Here is a 16,412-nt window from a genome sequence, read left to right as displayed (position 1 = left end):
TCTTCAAGGTAACAAATAGTCCTTTTTGTGGGCGAGGTGTTCCTCGAAGTGTTCTTTTTGTACAAGAGAAACAGCATCCGGTCCTCCTTTTGTGTTATTGTCTGACAGTGCCATAATTAAACAGACAAATGTGCCAGTTTTACTGCTGTAATTACTCAGGAAGCGTGAGAATGGCCAATAAACCCACTGAAACTGTAGGAATTCACAAGTAATTCAATTTTCTTCTTCTTCCACTTGATTTTTTGCTTCTCCGTTGGAGGGCGAGCGGGGCAAGAAATTTATAATTTCAAATTGATGTGGAAATTTATAGGCACAACATGTTTCCCCCCCCCCAGAACAACAAAGGCACCACAGTAAAGCCCAGTGACTGGAGAGGCTCATTTTGCGGAAGAAATACTCCACGATGGTTAAATACGCCACGTCTTGGCACTTAACATGGATGTGGTTACAAGTGTTCATTGGCTTTTAAAGAGGCTCTGCGTGTCTCACCCAATAAGAATGGAGCGTCTATTTTAAATGTGCCTGGTAAAGGGCTTACCTGCTGACATGGTTCAACTGCTGTGGGTTAAGTCCCGTCTCCAGTGGTGATCCATGATAATCACATCCAGCCTGTTATCCCAATAGGAATGAGTCGGAGGTGGAGGTGCACGGAAAAAAAACAAGCTCTGTCATCAGAGGCATAGTCTTTCACACCGTCAGTTTTCTCGCGACGTTTCTCTTGGAAATGTTACGCAAACAGAAGGGGAGCTAGAAATAGAAGGCTCCACCTTCTCATAGAGTACATCCAATTTTCTTCAATAGTTTGGAAATAACCTTTGGCGTTTCATTTTCTATGCCAGCGAGCGAGCGCCCACACTCTCCCAAAATAGCCCCCCTTTTTCAAAGGTTCTGGATCAACAAAAAAGACATTGATTTAGAAAGTATTTCGTGCATGCAGAAATGCTCAAAATGAGCTCCGGGGAATACCAATCGGTTTATTCTTTTTATTTTATCGTGAATTATGCTTTTACTTGAAGTACCGGAAATTAGTGGAACGGACACATGATGCTTTGTGGTTCTTTATTGATACAGATATGCACCGCATACATTGCTGCCATGCTCATTTATGATTTGCGTAGGAAAAATAGATAAGTGGTTAGAAGAGGCAGCGAGGGACCAAAAGATTTACAAGATTATTTCACCGTACATGAATTCTTAAAATGAGTTACAATGTCGCATAGATATTTAAAACCATGTAACCCCTCTGCAAGTTAGGCTTTCTACATGAAACACAAATACACAAAACATGAACTATATGCAATATCTGCTATAATGTGACATTACAAATATAACTTAAAAAGTAAGCAAATGTTTTTAAAAAATCAGAATCATATACATAAACAAAATAGTCCCGAATATGAAAACTTGCCTGAATAACAAACGTGTTTTCACATATTTCTCCATCTTGAAGAGCTCTTTAGTTTCCTTCTGTTGTAAACATTACTGTAACCGTAATCACAGTACACGTACAATATATGCTTAATTTTTACAATATAAATCTGTACATTTCCCCAATGTTTTATTAATATAAACGTATACATGTAAGCCCTGCGGTTGCGTCAGGAGATGACAGTTTGACATCGATCACAATGCCAACGAGCAACGTGAGAAATGGGGCTCAATTAGGATTTCTGCGAAGGTGCATTATCAAGGACACAGTAAAAAAAACAGCCATTATAATAAGGTCATCAATTCTGGATGAACACGCCTCGCAATCAATGAGAATAAGAACCACTTACTGGTAGCTTATTGCCCTTGGGATAACAAGAACACAGATGTTTTTTTTCTTCAAAAAGTAAGTCTCTCGGGTAAATGTCTAATTAAAGTGAAATAGGGGTTAAGAGAGATTCCGCTGTGCTATAAAGCCAATACAACAGAAGAAAAGTCATTCTCTCCCCCGATGCTATTATGCCACACTCTACTGGGAGGCATTCGGTGAAGTAATTAACTTCGCTGACATGTTGTGAAATTCTTCGCCTCCCCGGCTGAATGCTGCATGCGCAGATAGACTGATTGAAAAGAAAAAAAACTCCATTTAGGTTTCAATCTTTAAATTGTTCACGACCGCCGATATTACTACGTGGAAATTGATGATAATCGCGCTCATTTTATAACTTGGCGGGAGATAATAGTCGCGGCTTATCCTCGACAATGAACGCTAATTGCCATCCTCGTTCTTTCTGCCGGGCCAAATGGAATACCAGCTTTATAGTCCACTCGATGATGGATTAACAAGAAAATAATCACCTGCTCAAGGTCGTATGAAACAAAAACGCCTGCGTCACAGCGGGGGGGAAACACATTGTGAAAATGACATCTGATCTTGTACAATGTCTTTGTTGAAGTGATCCCTCAAGTCTGGTCCCATGCGTCCCACAACGTGGTCACTTTCCTTGTTTCGTTAGCCGACAAACACAAAAGGAGTATTGCTCCGGGCTGGTAGGCGGGGCCCTTTTTATTTTATTTTCGAGGGGGGGGGGGGCTCGACGGTTTCCAACATGGCGGCCGGGTCGGAAGCTTTTATCATGTCACAGCGAAACAGTTTGCTAAAATATGTTTCTGAAAAAGTTCGAGCCGAGAAAATAGGAATCAACACCTCCGAGTTTGAGAGTGTTATCGGAGTTCACCGAGCCGGCAGTGATTGACAGCTGCGCTGGAGAATTATTTTGGAATCTTTCAAAGGAATTATATGTCTCTGTCAGGATAGAGTGACAGTTGGAGCAAATATAATAGAAGTTATTTTTCATGAAAGTTACCAGCTGCAGCTTTAAGATAATGGAACAGCGGTACGTTTTAGGAGACACGAGTCATAAAGTAATAATCCTTCAGATCTTCATGGAGTCAAATCACTTTTTTGATGCTCTTTGTGATGTTTCAGGGTTAGGTTTTCTTTCGTTCTACAAGTATTAACAGCATAGATAACATTTAATTAGTGGATGTTGTCATTTGGAAGTCTCAAGTTGGGCGAATTAATTGTCGCCATCTTGGATTTGTGTCTTGCAAAGACGGCGTATACACCTCTGATAGTGGCAGCGACCTGTTAATCACAGTCAGCCCGCCCGAAACCATCCCCTGCTTTTCAGTGTATTTGACTCTAAATGGACCATAATTTACGAAATGTATACGCATATCACGCTGTATTGAAGAAGACTTGAGACTATCAATTGAGACCATAAACTCATGTAATACATTTTTACTAAGGCGATAAATCGCGAGACAAGTAGTCATTTTCTTATAGAGTTCCAAACAATCGGATTGATTTGAGCAGCCGAATGAGTCGCCCCCTGCTGGCCAGTAGAGAGAATGCAAGTGTTAAGTCTTCACTCCGCAGAACCAAAGGTTGCCGCCTGGGTAACCATCACATTTTAAAAACATTATTGTAATTATACACGTGATTTTATTGTGTAAACAAATCCAGCACCTCTTGAATCACACTTTTGTGCAGTTATGGTTATCGATTCTCTCACCAGCTATACATGAACCCAACATTTCCTGCCGCGGCTGCGTCTCACCGCTTTTTGTTATTCGCTAGTCACAGGTAACGCAGTGTTTTGTTCTGTCATTCAAAAATCCATCTCCAAAACCCTGCAACAGCCTTTTTCAACAGCAGATCTGCAGATGTCGTTGATAAAAAAGGCCTTGTGTTTGTTTGGCTGCACTGTAAACAGACATCAGTCGCACACATTGCTGCTACAGCAACCCAGGACTGAAATCGTACAGATCCAGGCTTTAACTGTTGCCATTTGGCATAATTGGAAGTTAACACCAACTGAGAGCGACCGCAAACCAAACGGCACTTGAAATCAATCTGTCATATTCATTGAATGTGTTTCAACTCTGTACTGCTTCATTCTGGTCACATGACATCTATTATTCTGTCCATCCTGGAGAGGGATCCTCCTCTGTTGCTCTCCTCAAGGTTTCTTCCTTTTTTCCCCCCCGTGAAAGGTTTTTTTTCTATTTTCTGGGAGTTTATCCTGATCCGATGTGAGGTCAAAGGTCAGGGGTGTCGTATGTGTACAGATTGTAAAGCCCTCTCAGGCAAATTTGTTATATGTGATATTTGGCTATACAAAATAAACTGAATTGAATTGAATTGAAACAATGGCGTTGAGGGTCAGCGAACACGTGATCGCAAAACCACATATAGCGCCGTGCCTCCATCCACCTCTTATGCATAGCCGTTATCCAGCTGTCAATAATTCACTTCTTCTTTAGAGCGTGAAAGAAAAAAAGAAAGAAAAACAATCAAAGGATGAAGTAAACATCCTCACTGAAAAATAGCAAACCAACCCAGTCACTTCGTGGTTCGACAGCTACAGATTGAGCTGAAAACAAAGCCTGAATGTCAGCTGATAAAACTCCCTGCGTGTACACGTGGATAACTTTTAAAACGTTACCCCGTCGGGGTGGGTTGCTGTTCTGTCGTTAGAATGTCACGAGTGTTTCGCCTTTTGTAATGAGCTGTTCGCACGGGCTCATTACTGCGTCCTTTGTTTGCTCTCAGGAAGAAAATAAACTCTACGCCGCCGCCACCGACATGAAATATGTGTTTGTCCCAGCCCCCGTAATCTCTGATGTTGAAGGGATATTTTAAAAAAAGAAATAATCGTCGGAAAAATATTGCAGAGGATTACAAAAAAAAGATGGCTGTGACTTTACCTCTGATCATTTTTTTCGAGAGCTTGGCCAGTCTGCTGTTACAATACAATTAGTTTAATTGGAGGCTGGTTGAGACGAGTGTGTGTATCAGTCAATGAAGTCAGCTGCCCACTCAAAGGTGGCAAAGGGTCAGCATCCGGCTGTATATCTGAGTCTCTCTGGTTTACCCCGTGTGAAACTTTGAGCAGTGATTAAACTATTTCAGAGGCTCTGATGAGCAGCGACGGTTTGCAATCGTTATCTATTGATCTGATGAATTTAATAAAGTAGGAACTTTAATAATTCCTACTCCCTATAATGAGTCCATTTTGGCAAATAACGTATTGATTCAAGTCAGACTCTTGAGCATTCCCTTTGTACATAAGTAGTTTAATATAATCCAAAAGGACAGAACCATAAACGATAGAATGAGATCATTATTTGTCGGCTTATTATAATAAAGAAACTATTTGAATTTTAACAGAAGTATTGCCTATCAAAAGCAGTATTTAGACTCAATGTGCATTCTGATGGGAAAATCCCTCGTAATAATATCATATTGATGTGTGGCGATCCATAAAACCTCAATCAGCTTCTTACGGGTAGCGATTCGGTCTCAGATTTGTTTCCTGCCAGTTCGTTACATAAATGTCCAGCAAGAATACAGAATATCTGCATGTGACTATTGCCCGTGATACCACATGCGACTATTGCACGTTATATCACATGCGACTATTGCTGTTATATCACATGCGACTATTGCCCATGATATCCCATGCTACTATGGCCTGTTATATCACATGCGACTATTGCCCATTATATCACATGCGACTATTGCCCGTTATATCACATGCGACTATTGCACGTTATATCACATGCGACTATTGCACGTTATATCACATGTGACTATAGCCCGTTATATCACATGCGACTATAGCCCGTTATATCACATGCGACTATTGCCCGTTATATCACATGCGACTATAGCCCGTTATATCACATGTGACTATTGCCCATGATATCACATGTGACTATTGCCCATGATATCACATGCGACTATTGCCCGTTACATCACATGCGACTATTGCCCATGATATCCCATACGACTATTGTCTGTCACTATTGCCTGTGATGCAGCATGCAACCATTGCCTGTGATACTGCATGTGATACCGCATGGTACTATTGCACATTATACCGCATGGTACTATTGCCCTGTGATACTGCATGGTACTATTGCAAGTGATACCGCATGCGACTATTGCCTGACACTATTGCATGTGATGCAGCATGCAATTAATGTCTGTGATATCGCATGGTACTTTTGCAAGTGATACCGCATGGTACTATTGCCCCTGATACCGCATGGTACTATTGCTCCTGATACCGCATGGTACTATTGCATGTTATAATGCATGTGACTATTGCCCTGTTATAACGCATGGTACTATTGCACGTTATACTGCATGTGACTATTGCATGTGATGCAGCATGCAACTAATGTCTGTGATATTGCCTGGTATTATTGCCCCTGATACCGCATGGTACTATTGCACGTTATACTGCATGTGACTATTGCCTGTGCTGCAGCATGCGACTAATGTATGTGGTACCGCATGGTAGTATTGCATGTGATAACTTATGTGACTAATGTATGTGGTACCGCATGGTACTATTGCCCCTGATACCGCATGGTACTATTGCTCCTGATACCGCATGGTACTATTGCATGTGATACAGCATGCGACTACTGCATTTTCATAATAATCATAAGAACCAACTCAATCAGTTGCTTGTACAATCGCATATTTCGTAATGTTCTAGACGAAAACCTTTCCCTGTTGTGAAACGGCTTTTATGTGAAGACACTATTTTTTGCCAAAAGTTACAGAAGTTTTAGTTAGTGTGTGAAAATGTTCTGATCACAAACTCTAATCAGGGTGAAGGAGCCTTTGAATCCGGACGCCATGCCACTCGGCTGGTTGTTGGATCAATGCCCGTCTTTGATGTTTCTTTTTCAGCAGCACCATTTGCAGCTTAAGTTTTCTGATCTTTCACAGGTGTTGTTGTGGTTTTTTTATGCCACTTAGAAGGACTAATAATCATGATAATCAGCAGCTTATTTGCATTTCACTTTGGCCGACATCCTCTTCCTGCTGCAGATAAGAATACTTTTAGATGTGTTGGGAGCGATTAGCGATATTGATTTTTTTTAAAGAGAACCCAGACTGGGAAAGTATTTCAGTCCGTTGACGTTCACTCACATAAAAACTCAGCTCGGTAATAATTATTGAGGAAACTAACAGGAGCGCCATATGGTTTCACTCACTCATTTTGTATATGACATTTATTCTCCTTGATCGCGTTCATGCTTCGAGAGTCACTTCCTCGCAGATATTTCACCTGCTATTTAATGGCAATAATAAAAGAGTGCTTGCTTTAAAGCTAATCCCCCTAAGTACACACAATAACTGAAAAAAGGAAGCAGTATAACAATCAGGTTTATGAGCCCTCGCTGGTGTTTGACCAGGATTCTGATGTATTAGTACTCTGGAATACATCGTGTTGATATACAGCCGGGAGAGTGTGTGCGTGTACATTTTTGTCATGACGGTTTCATGACAGCATGCAGTAGTTCCCTCTGTTTCCATGTGTTGGCCCATGAAAGAAAAAAACAGAGCAGAAGTATTTCTTGAAATTAAATGTATATATATATAGAGAGAGAGAGAGAGAGTATTAAAAAAAGTGAAAAAATAAACTTGCTGACTGCGCATGGGGGTTTGATCATTCACGAACCTGAGGTACAATATGTGTACACGAGAAAATGAAAATGTCCTCCAGAAGTGAAACATTGATTTGCAGTAAATGTAGCCTCTATGAGTGAATTTCAATTATAGGAATGATACCCCGGTACGCTGTGGAGCTCTGAGTTAATTATTTGGTTGACTAATGTGAGGGCCTTGAGCTAGAGCAGCGAGCCGAAACCCAATTCCCCCCTTTCTCTTCCATTGTTCATGTAGCAAGGAGCATGAAGCAGCAGCATGTTTCCCTCAGCAGGTCTACGGTCGGCGGTGGCCGCTTTCGGGTCGGGGAAAGTCGGCGGTTTCATCTCTGGCGGGAATAATCCTAATCTACATGGGGAAGTCGGGCTTGGCGAGATCAATGGATTTAGTCCGTAACATTTCTAAAAATCAATATACAGACCAGTGTGCCTCGTGACACCAGAAAGTGGCCCAAAAAATTTAGTTTTAAAGGCTTTTATTTCTTTTTTTTCTCACCAAGACACACACCGCATTTGTATTAAAATGCATCTTTTCTTTTTTTCCCCTGTGGTGTTGCAAAAGGAAGAGACGGAGCTTCCTGTGGAATCTTGCCACGGCCGACCTGTTGCATACTCTGATTTCTTCGTTTGACTCTCATGAATCCTGTTTCTAAACAAAAAAAGGTCCGTGCATGAAGCCATCCATCAACATCTGGCCACTTTTCAACCCGGCTTCTTTCCATCGACAGGAGTTGGCAACACTTCCCGGTTATTAACCAGCAAATTGGATATATTGGAGTGAATCCACTGAACATATGGTTTCCACTGAAATTAGTTAATTTGGGTCTGAAACTTGGCTGATGTGCACTTAAATATAATTGTGTTCATTTTGTTTAGACAATTTATCTCCATAATTACCGCATCAGCACTTGGTAATATGATAGTATTACTCCGTAGAAGTCGCCGCAGTAGCTGTTGTCGACCTGCCCTCAAACAAGGCATTTAACCACTTCACTGGTGCCACTTAAAGTGTTCACAACTGTGCGAGTACACAGCCGCTGCTGCAGGGGAGTCGTTGAGTGAATTGATCCTTGGGAAATTAAAGTCAAAAGAGAAAAAAAAGAAAAGCCAATTTCCCTTTGTGTCCATGAAAAAAAAAAACGGGCAAACCCTACATGTCGACTTGACCCTCTTTAATTAGCAAATTAGAGTTCTGGAAGGAAACTAAAGCTTTTAGCCACATTGAGGCGATTGTTAGATAACACACATTCACAGTGATTCAAGAGCGAGAGAAGCCGATAATGATCCCTGTCGGGAGAATCTTTTAGGAACAGTTTTACACTCACGGCAAAACAGGAACTCTTCTATACAGTTTATATATATTATATTTATCTTTCTTATTCATTGGCATTTTCATCAATCGCAGCTTGTTGAACTCAAACGATGATGAATGACATAAAAATAAAAAAACGTACTCATCCTCGGCCCAAAACCTGTCGCTTGATGAGCACTGAGATCGGTTTTTTGTGTGTTTTTTTCCCACTCTTGTGCGGCCGCTGAGTCATCCCTGGATGATGAATGCATATTATCAAACCACACGCAAGAGAACGCGGTGAAGCCGTCAGCGCGGCGAAAAGCTTTGATATGTCGGCAGATTGGCAAGACTCTTCTCAAAAAAAGAAAATGCAGACTGCGAGATGATGATTGGCTCACCAAGCTCAGCGAACCTTTAAAATATATTTTTTTTTAAAGGTGATTTTGTGTTTCCGTCCCTTTTTTAACCAGACTGGGCATTGTTGAAAAACCATTATTTTTCCGAGTGAAGTTTATCAAAGAGAGCGGAGAGAGAGAGCAGAGGACTCCCCCTTAAAAGCAACGTTTTTTTCTCGGTTAAAAAACAAGAAAGAAAGAAAGAGGAGACTTAGATTGATTCGCTTTCTGCCACATGGACTTTTTTGTTTCCATGTATCAATAAGCGAGAGGACACGCCAGGTGAGATGAGCCGAGGCCGGCCGGCCGTCAGAACAGCACGGTGTCTGGTTCGGGCTCAGCAGAGCAGCTGCTTTGATGCCCCAGGAGCAGTGAGAGCTGACCGCAATTTGTCCGCGCCTTAGTGGAGCGCTGCATTCTGGGTAGGCTGCAGCACGGCGCGGGCTTCAGTGGATTCAGCGGCGGCGGCGGCGTCAGCGTCTCTGTTGGGGTGAAGGGAAACTGAAATTATCTCAGGATGTTTCATTTTTAAATGTCCACAGCTTACGGGGGTTCTCGTGCCTTGGAAGCTGAACTCTAGATTCGGAGCGATCGTAGGTTGAGGGGTTAAATATTTTAATACTGGCTTCCGACTGCAAATGTGCCATCGAGTGACAACACGTCTGACCTTTTTCCTCTTAATTTGTTCTTGAAACGCAGTTCTCAGATGTCACGCGGGTCAGATCGGAAGCGGCTACGTGTTGCAGTTTTGGTCTGTCTATTCAATGCGGCTCCTTAACCCTTGTGTTGTCTTCGGGTCATTTTGACCCGATTCAATATTTAACCCTCCTGTCGCCTTCGGGTCAATTTGACCCGATTCAATGTTTAATGTCGGTGTTCTTTCGGAAGTCAACAAACAAACATGAAGTACCTCACACTTAAACTTGGAAAACAATATGAATTCTAATAATTTTCTGGAGATTTTAATAGCTGGGGTCATATTGACCTCAAGGGTAAAATATGTTAGTAAATATAAAGGTAACAGGAGGGTTAAACATTGAATCGGGTCATATTGACCCGAAGGCGACAGGAGGGTGAAACATTGAATCGGGTCAAATTGACCCGAAGGCAACACAAGGGTTAAAATGCGCACCACACTGCTGCTGCACGCCACATTGAGTCTCCGGCAACAACAACAACAACAAATACCAAGACTAGAATGGGCACTCGATAGAGCGCATACCTTTGCATATCACAACATTGGGCATTGAATGATGAACATTTTGGCATTAGTTGCATGCCAATTCGATATAAATTGACCATGCTATGGTAAAAAGAAGATTTTGACCTATCCATGACCTTTACCTTGACCTTTGACCCGATTGATCACAAAATCTAATCTAATGGTACCCGGATAATAACCAATCATCCCACCAAATTTCATGCGATTCAAGAAGATGTTGACCTTTTCATGACCTTGACCCGATCGATCCCAAAATCTAATCAAATGGTCCCCGGATAATAACCAATCATCCAACCAAATTTCATGCGATTCGGTTTAAAACTTTTTTTGTTATGCGAATAACACGCATACAAATAAATAAATAAATAAATACACAGCGATCAAAACATAACCTTCCGCATTTTCAATGCGAAGGTAATAAGCAAGTGCACTGGTTCGGATACACATACAGCCAGTGGGGAAAATATGGAATATGCATACCAATGATTTGAAAAGTCTACATTCTTTTTTTTTTTAAATAGTAGTTGTTATTACCTTCGCATTGAAATGCGGAAGGTTATGTTTTGATCGCCGTGTATTTATTTATTTATTTGTATGCATGTTATTCGCATAACACAAAAAGTATTAAACCGAATCGCATGAAATTCGGTGGGATGATTGGTTATTATCCGGGGACCATTTGATCAGCTGCATGTCTTAAGACCGTGGGAGGAAGCTGGAGGACCGTCATAAAACCGGCGAGGATACCCAGGACGACCTGTGGGTTTCGAACCGACAACCCTCTAAACGCCGACACCAGAGCTTCGGTTTTCATTTCATCTGTTGCCCTGTTCACAGCGGGCACATCTACAAGCTTCAAAGAGGCATTTTTTCTCCTTCTCTAAAGTCATGTAGCGACGCCGGTATTATTTCCGCCTTGTTAGTGTGTGTGTGTCATCGTGGCACGATGTTGCCCTGGAGACACCGACTATAACGGGAACCATCACGGGGGCAGTTTGGGAGTCCGTTACCAGGTGTTGGGTTCTTTTTCTTCATCTTCTTTTCTGCCTTTCGGATAGATTTAGTCAAAACGACAGCGTGCAAGATGCAGTCACCAAACCTTACAGGTGTGCAATTGAGATCAAAATGAAGGTTGAGTGCGAAGATGGCCGGGGGAGGGGGGGATTTGGTGGGTGGAGGAGGTGGAGGAGGGCTCATTGTATGCCTCTACTTCTGATTCGGCTTCACTTCTCTCGTTCTCTGCGTCTTCTCCATCTTTCGGAAATAAAAAGGCATTACTATCCATGCTCATGTTCTCATGCACTGGGGAGTTTGGCATCCCCGCAGGTTAATTGCCGAATATACACTACCGTTCAAAAGTTTGGGGTCATCCAGACAATTCCGTGTCTTCCATGAAAACTCACTTTTATTTATCAAATGAATTGAAAATTGAATAGAAAATATAGTCAAGACATTGACAAGGTTAGAAATACTGATTAATATTTGAAGTATTAATTTTGTTCTTCAAACTTCAAGCTCAAAGGAAGGCCAGTTGTATAGCTTTATATCACCAGCATAACTGTTTTCAGCTGTGCTAACATAATTGCACAAGGGTTTTCTAATCAGACATTAGTCTTCTAAGGCGATTAGCAAACACAATGTACCATTAGAACACTGGAGTGATAGTTGATGGAAATGGGCCTCTATACACCTCTGGAGATATTTCATTAGAAACCAGACGTTTCCACCTAGAATAGTCATTTACCACATTAACAATGTATAGTGTGTATTTTTGATTAATGTTATCTTTATTGAAAAAACAGTGCTTTTCTTTGAAAAATAAAGACATTTCTAAGTGACCCCAAACTTTTGAACGGTAGTGTATACCGTTTCGAATGAACCGAGATCAGCTGCACGCAACACAACACCTCACAACGTGTCTGTTCACCTAGACACCTTGCACCGTATTGATCTGTGATTCTAACACGGATAAATGTATTTAATTTTGTGCCGGAATTTGAAGTGCTTTTCGTCAACAAGGAAAGGAAAAACACTCACCGTCATGGTCTCCAGGCTGCGAGCACAAATCAGCAGCATCCCACTCGTAGTTCTCATCAACTGAGGCTTTTCTCCTGGAAAGGTCACAAAAGCATCACATTGAGAGGATAAACACATTCCGGGTATTCAACGCAGGCATCGATGTTTACCGATGGCCACGAACCAGCAGAACAAAAAGTGTCTCATCGAGGGCATTTACATGAACAGATGTACATGATGTTTCTCTTAAAGTGCTCCGCCACTGCCTCGTTAAAGATGTGTTCATTAACACAAAAGCGATGAAATGTTTACCGACAGCCGAAGAAAATCTCCGCGGCTCTCAAAGTAATGAGATTGTTTTTATATTGTTTTGCCAATTTCCCGACAGTCATTCCAAACAAAACTTGACCCGTAACTCACGAATAAGGCTGTTACGAAACTGGCTTGAAAATCAGGTAAAATCGACTGAATGTGCGAAAAGGTGTACTCAACTTTCTGTATTTCCATCTATGAATCACCATTAGCTCATACGGGATCTTAAAGCACGAGTACCCTCACATTTTCTTCCATCAAGCATAATTCCCCTCGTTCATTCGCTCCCTTATACCTTTGGCCTGGTTCCATGGGGTGAATATCCTTGTCCTCTGTGCTCCCCTGGCCCTCGTCTACGGTCTCCGGTGAGCAAGTGAGGGTTGGGGTAAGGTGACACAGGGACAGGCGTCCGTTGGCGGGCTCCATGCTGCCTCGCCCGCTGCTGGCATAACTGCTGTAGCTGCTCCCGGACTCCGGCGCCTCGTAGCCCCCCGCCTCCACCTCTCCTGTCTCTTGGTAGTGGTGGTCGGGCGGTAAGCATCTGGACGCTTCCATCATGGCCTCCAAGGAATCTTCCGCCTTTTTCATGGCCTCCCGGTAGTCGACTGGCCATTTGGCGGCATTGGGAATGACGGGCGCCTCTCTTCTCGGCTCCCAGTGGCAAGGCACGTCAGCTTTTGGTACGGTCCTCTCCGGTCTGCTCCTTAGAGGTAAAGCATCCGCAGCAGGAGGTGACCGGGAGGCAGCTTGGGTAGCAGAAGGAGATTTGGAGATCTTCCTGGTCATCGTGCTCTTGGGATTCCAGAACAGAGTGACCGGATGACGTGTCGACGCATCGGAGCAGTTCTCTTGGCTGAGAGAGTCTATCCACGCATCGGGGGGCAGGAAACTGCTCTCTTTCCGTCTCCGGGAGTCAAGGCTCTGACTTCGCTGCTTCGCGTCCCAGAGTTTGGAGCCGTGGGTCACAACTCTCAGGGATTCTGTTCCCGGAGGTCGCGGAGCAGCTGGGAACGTGACGATATCGTCAGGACCGCCGCAGTGCCAGCTCGTGCTCCTGCTCGCGCCCCCGCGCCGACCTCCGCGAGTCAGCGAGCGCCCGTGTTGCACGTGCGAGGCGATCCTGTCGTGCAGCACGGGCGCCGCGCGCGCCCCCAACTCTGGCTCGTCCACGCTCATCTCCACGCACGCGTCGTCTTCGCGAGTGGGCCGAGGGAACGCTTCCTCCGCTCTCGCGGAGTCTGGCACTCCATCGGCAGCCCAATTAGATCCCTCGGTGTGTTCGTCGCTACGGAAAGACGCCGTTGAAAGGCTGCCGTGACTGAGATTGTTCTGTCTCCGCACCCCAGAGCATGAATCATTCGTTTGCATCACTAAGACTGTGGATTGTGGCGAATTATCATAGCCCTCTGGTGCTGCCTCGACCCTTTCATGTCTCTGATGCTTTGAGGAGGGATGTGGGAGAGTAAAGCTGCCCGCCTCCCGAGATAGGAGGGGGGTTTGTTCGGGGAAGGATGGAGCGGACGAAGGAAGTCGCCGGACTCGAAACTAGAGGAACTGGCCGGGATCAGAGTGAGAGGTGGGCGGACGCCCCAATGAACAGAAGAGGAAGAGAAAGAACTCTGTGACAGACCAAAGCTCTCCTTGTTGCCCTGGGGGTATCTGTGTGGTAACGTGCTGCTTCTATATTCCCACACAAGCTTGTTACCGCCGACCTCGCCGGAGTGCTCCCTCTTCATGTCTCTCGCGGAGCCCCTCTCCAGAGTGTAGCTGTGGAGCTCCCTCTCCAGCTCCTCCCGCTCCTGAGCCAGCTTCAGGCAGTGACTCAGGTTTCCTCTCTCGCGCTCGTGCTCCATCTGGAGAACCAGGGCGCTGGCGTTGGTGGATGGCTGACCGAGGCCCGACCGGATGTGCGGGAGCACGGGGAACGTGGGAGTTATTCCTCGGTCGTGATGAGAAATGGTGGCCAAACTACTGTTTGAGCCCAGGCTGCTGAAGTCCAGAAAGCCGCCGCGGTCCGCCTTCTGGTCCGAGATGTATGGGCCTCGGACCATGCCGAGATTTTGCCCTGCGGAATCGGTCTCTGCTGGTTCGGAAGGTAGGAGATCCACCGAGAGCACGAACGCCGGATGCTTCCCGTTTTCCCTCTCCGAGTGCACCGACGCGGACCTTCGGACTCCAGCTCGACCGTGCCTTCCTCCGCTCTCCTCGATGTCAACACTCTGCGCGTCGCGGCCGAACGGGAGGAGCGCGAAGCGCCCATCCGGGCCTCTGGAGATCATCTCGATCGGGGAAGGAATCGGAGAAGACGTCGTCCTCGTGAGGCGGCCTGAGCCGTAGACGGACGACGGGAGTTGCTTTCGCCGATAGTGATGGTGACGACTCTCGACGCCGAAGGAGGAACAGTCCGTCTGCGACGACGAGGAGGTGGTGGTGGTAGAGCAAGTGGTGGGGTAGAGGATGCTGGCTGGAAGTAGGCTCGTCTTCAACACACTGTCTGGACTGCCAGCGCCGGAAGCCTTTCTGTTGTGTGCGAGAGAGAAAGGAGGTGGAGAGGGTGAAAGAAGAAGAAAATAGGAAAACGAAAGGCGTAAAAAGGGAGAGGAAATAAGATTAAAAGAGAGAGTGAAAGAGGGGGCGGGAGAGATTTAGACCGATAGAGACTGAAACAGCGGCGGCGGCAATCGAGGAAGAAGAAAAAGAAGATCTGATGGAAAATAACATAAGTGCTGGCATTCTCGACATTTTGATTTTAAAAGGGAAAGGTCAATGGGAGGCATTGCGATGAAATGATAAAGGGGTACTCACATTGATGAGGAACATTTATAGATGACAGAGGGGGGCTCTGTAAGGGAGGGAGACGAGCAAGGTGGCATCTGACTCATTAGGATACAACCACACTGACCAAGAAGTAAAAGCATAATCAACCCTAATAAGGACCCATTAAAAGGGCCTGAGGCACCCAGGCTTGCCCCAAATGTTAATTACACTTACATGTATCAGCCACTAATGAGAAATTACCCTAATTAGCAAGTAATGTAAATGACATCAATAACTTTTACAACAGAATGGACAAGTGGGGGGGGGAGAGGGGGTAGGGGTATGATTTATATAATGGATTGAAAGTGCCTTCAATATTTTATTGAATAAATGATGATATTCATGATGCAGTTCATCAAAGTGAGTGTCTGCTGAGTCGTTTTTGTTTTTTTACCGTGCAGCTTCTTCCTGCGACGCCGGTCCCTCCTGCGGCTGATGACACAGGCGGCCCCCAGCAGCAAGGCCAGAGCCAGGCACACGAAGCCGACCCCGCCCAGCACGCCTGCCAGCAGCGGCTCCGGGACCAGGTCCAGGAGTCGAGAGGTGGCGGGGTAGATCTCCATCCCTGTGACAGCAAGTCAGCAGTGTTACAGATATATAAACGTTATTATATATATAAATGTTCTGAATTAAAAGCAAACGCAATCCAAGTGAGAGTGTATTAGTTCAATGTATTTTATTCTGTTTTAATGTGTTGTACTATCAGGACCTTGAGTCTGAAATACAAGTTTGATTGATTGACTGTAGTGCCAGTAATAACCATAAACACCTACAAAATAATAGGAATAATTCAATGAAAAACACTTGTTTGTGGTAGAAGCAACACACACTGAGACAATGAAGTTTAACATTTAAAACCTTATTGTTATGTTTACAAAAATACATATTTTCATGA

At 44.3% G+C, this 16,412-nt stretch overlaps 2 protein-coding genes across 7 annotated transcripts in view; both read right to left on the bottom strand.

Annotated features, from left to right (window-relative positions):
- Positions 1-1,045: 1,045 nt before the first annotated feature.
- Positions 1,046-14,068, bottom strand: LOC130204947 (uncharacterized). Of its 2 annotated transcripts, XM_056431979.1 has the most exons (4): positions 12,996-14,068; positions 12,410-12,483; positions 11,477-11,626; positions 9,546-9,632 (listed from the first exon to the last, which is right to left on the bottom strand). In XM_056431979.1, the coding sequence occupies exons 1-3, from the start codon at positions 14,066-14,068 to the stop codon at positions 11,493-11,495; spliced, it is 1,281 nt and encodes a 426-aa protein (XP_056287954.1). In that variant the 3' UTR covers positions 9,546-9,632; positions 11,477-11,492. The 2 variants fall into 2 exon arrangements, with proteins under 2 accessions (XP_056287953.1, XP_056287954.1); XM_056431978.1 differs by lacking the exon at positions 11,477-11,626 and having other exon boundaries at positions 1,046-9,632.
- Positions 14,069-14,070: 2 nt separating this feature from the next.
- Positions 14,071-16,412, bottom strand: part of igsf9a (immunoglobulin superfamily, member 9a) — a 53,132-nt gene continuing 50,790 nt past the window's right edge. For all 5 annotated transcript variants that reach the window (XM_056431973.1, XM_056431972.1, XM_056431976.1 and 2 more), the window contains 3 exons: positions 15,912-16,082; positions 15,506-15,542; positions 14,071-15,220 (listed from right to left, as the gene is read on the bottom strand). In XM_056431973.1, the coding sequence (XP_056287948.1) occupies positions 14,071-15,220; positions 15,506-15,542; positions 15,912-16,082 (1,358 nt within the window). The remainder of the gene's footprint in view (positions 15,221-15,505; positions 15,543-15,911; positions 16,083-16,412) is intronic.

The sequence above is a fragment of the Pseudoliparis swirei genome, chromosome 15, assembly GCF_029220125.1.
Source record: "Pseudoliparis swirei isolate HS2019 ecotype Mariana Trench chromosome 15, NWPU_hadal_v1, whole genome shotgun sequence".
Lineage (NCBI taxonomy): Eukaryota > Metazoa > Chordata > Actinopteri > Perciformes > Liparidae > Pseudoliparis > Pseudoliparis swirei.
The sequence above is the reverse complement of the archived record's forward strand: the minus strand, read 5'-3'. Positions and strand labels throughout refer to the sequence as shown.

Bases quoted from the DNA above. Each gene is read 5' to 3' on its own strand.
- LOC130204947 (XM_056431978.1), bottom strand. From the start codon at position 14,068: ATGCAAACGAATGATTCATGCTCTGGGGTGCGGAGACAGAACAATCTC. The intron at 12,484-12,995 runs GTATAAGGGAGC...TGACCTTTCCAG, and splicing joins CCCATGGAACCAGGCCAAAG to GAGAAAAGCCTCAGTTGATG. The intron at 9,633-12,409 runs GTGAGTGTTTTT...TCACCCCAACAG, and splicing joins GCAGCCTGGAGACCATGACG to AGACGCTGACGCCGCCGCCG.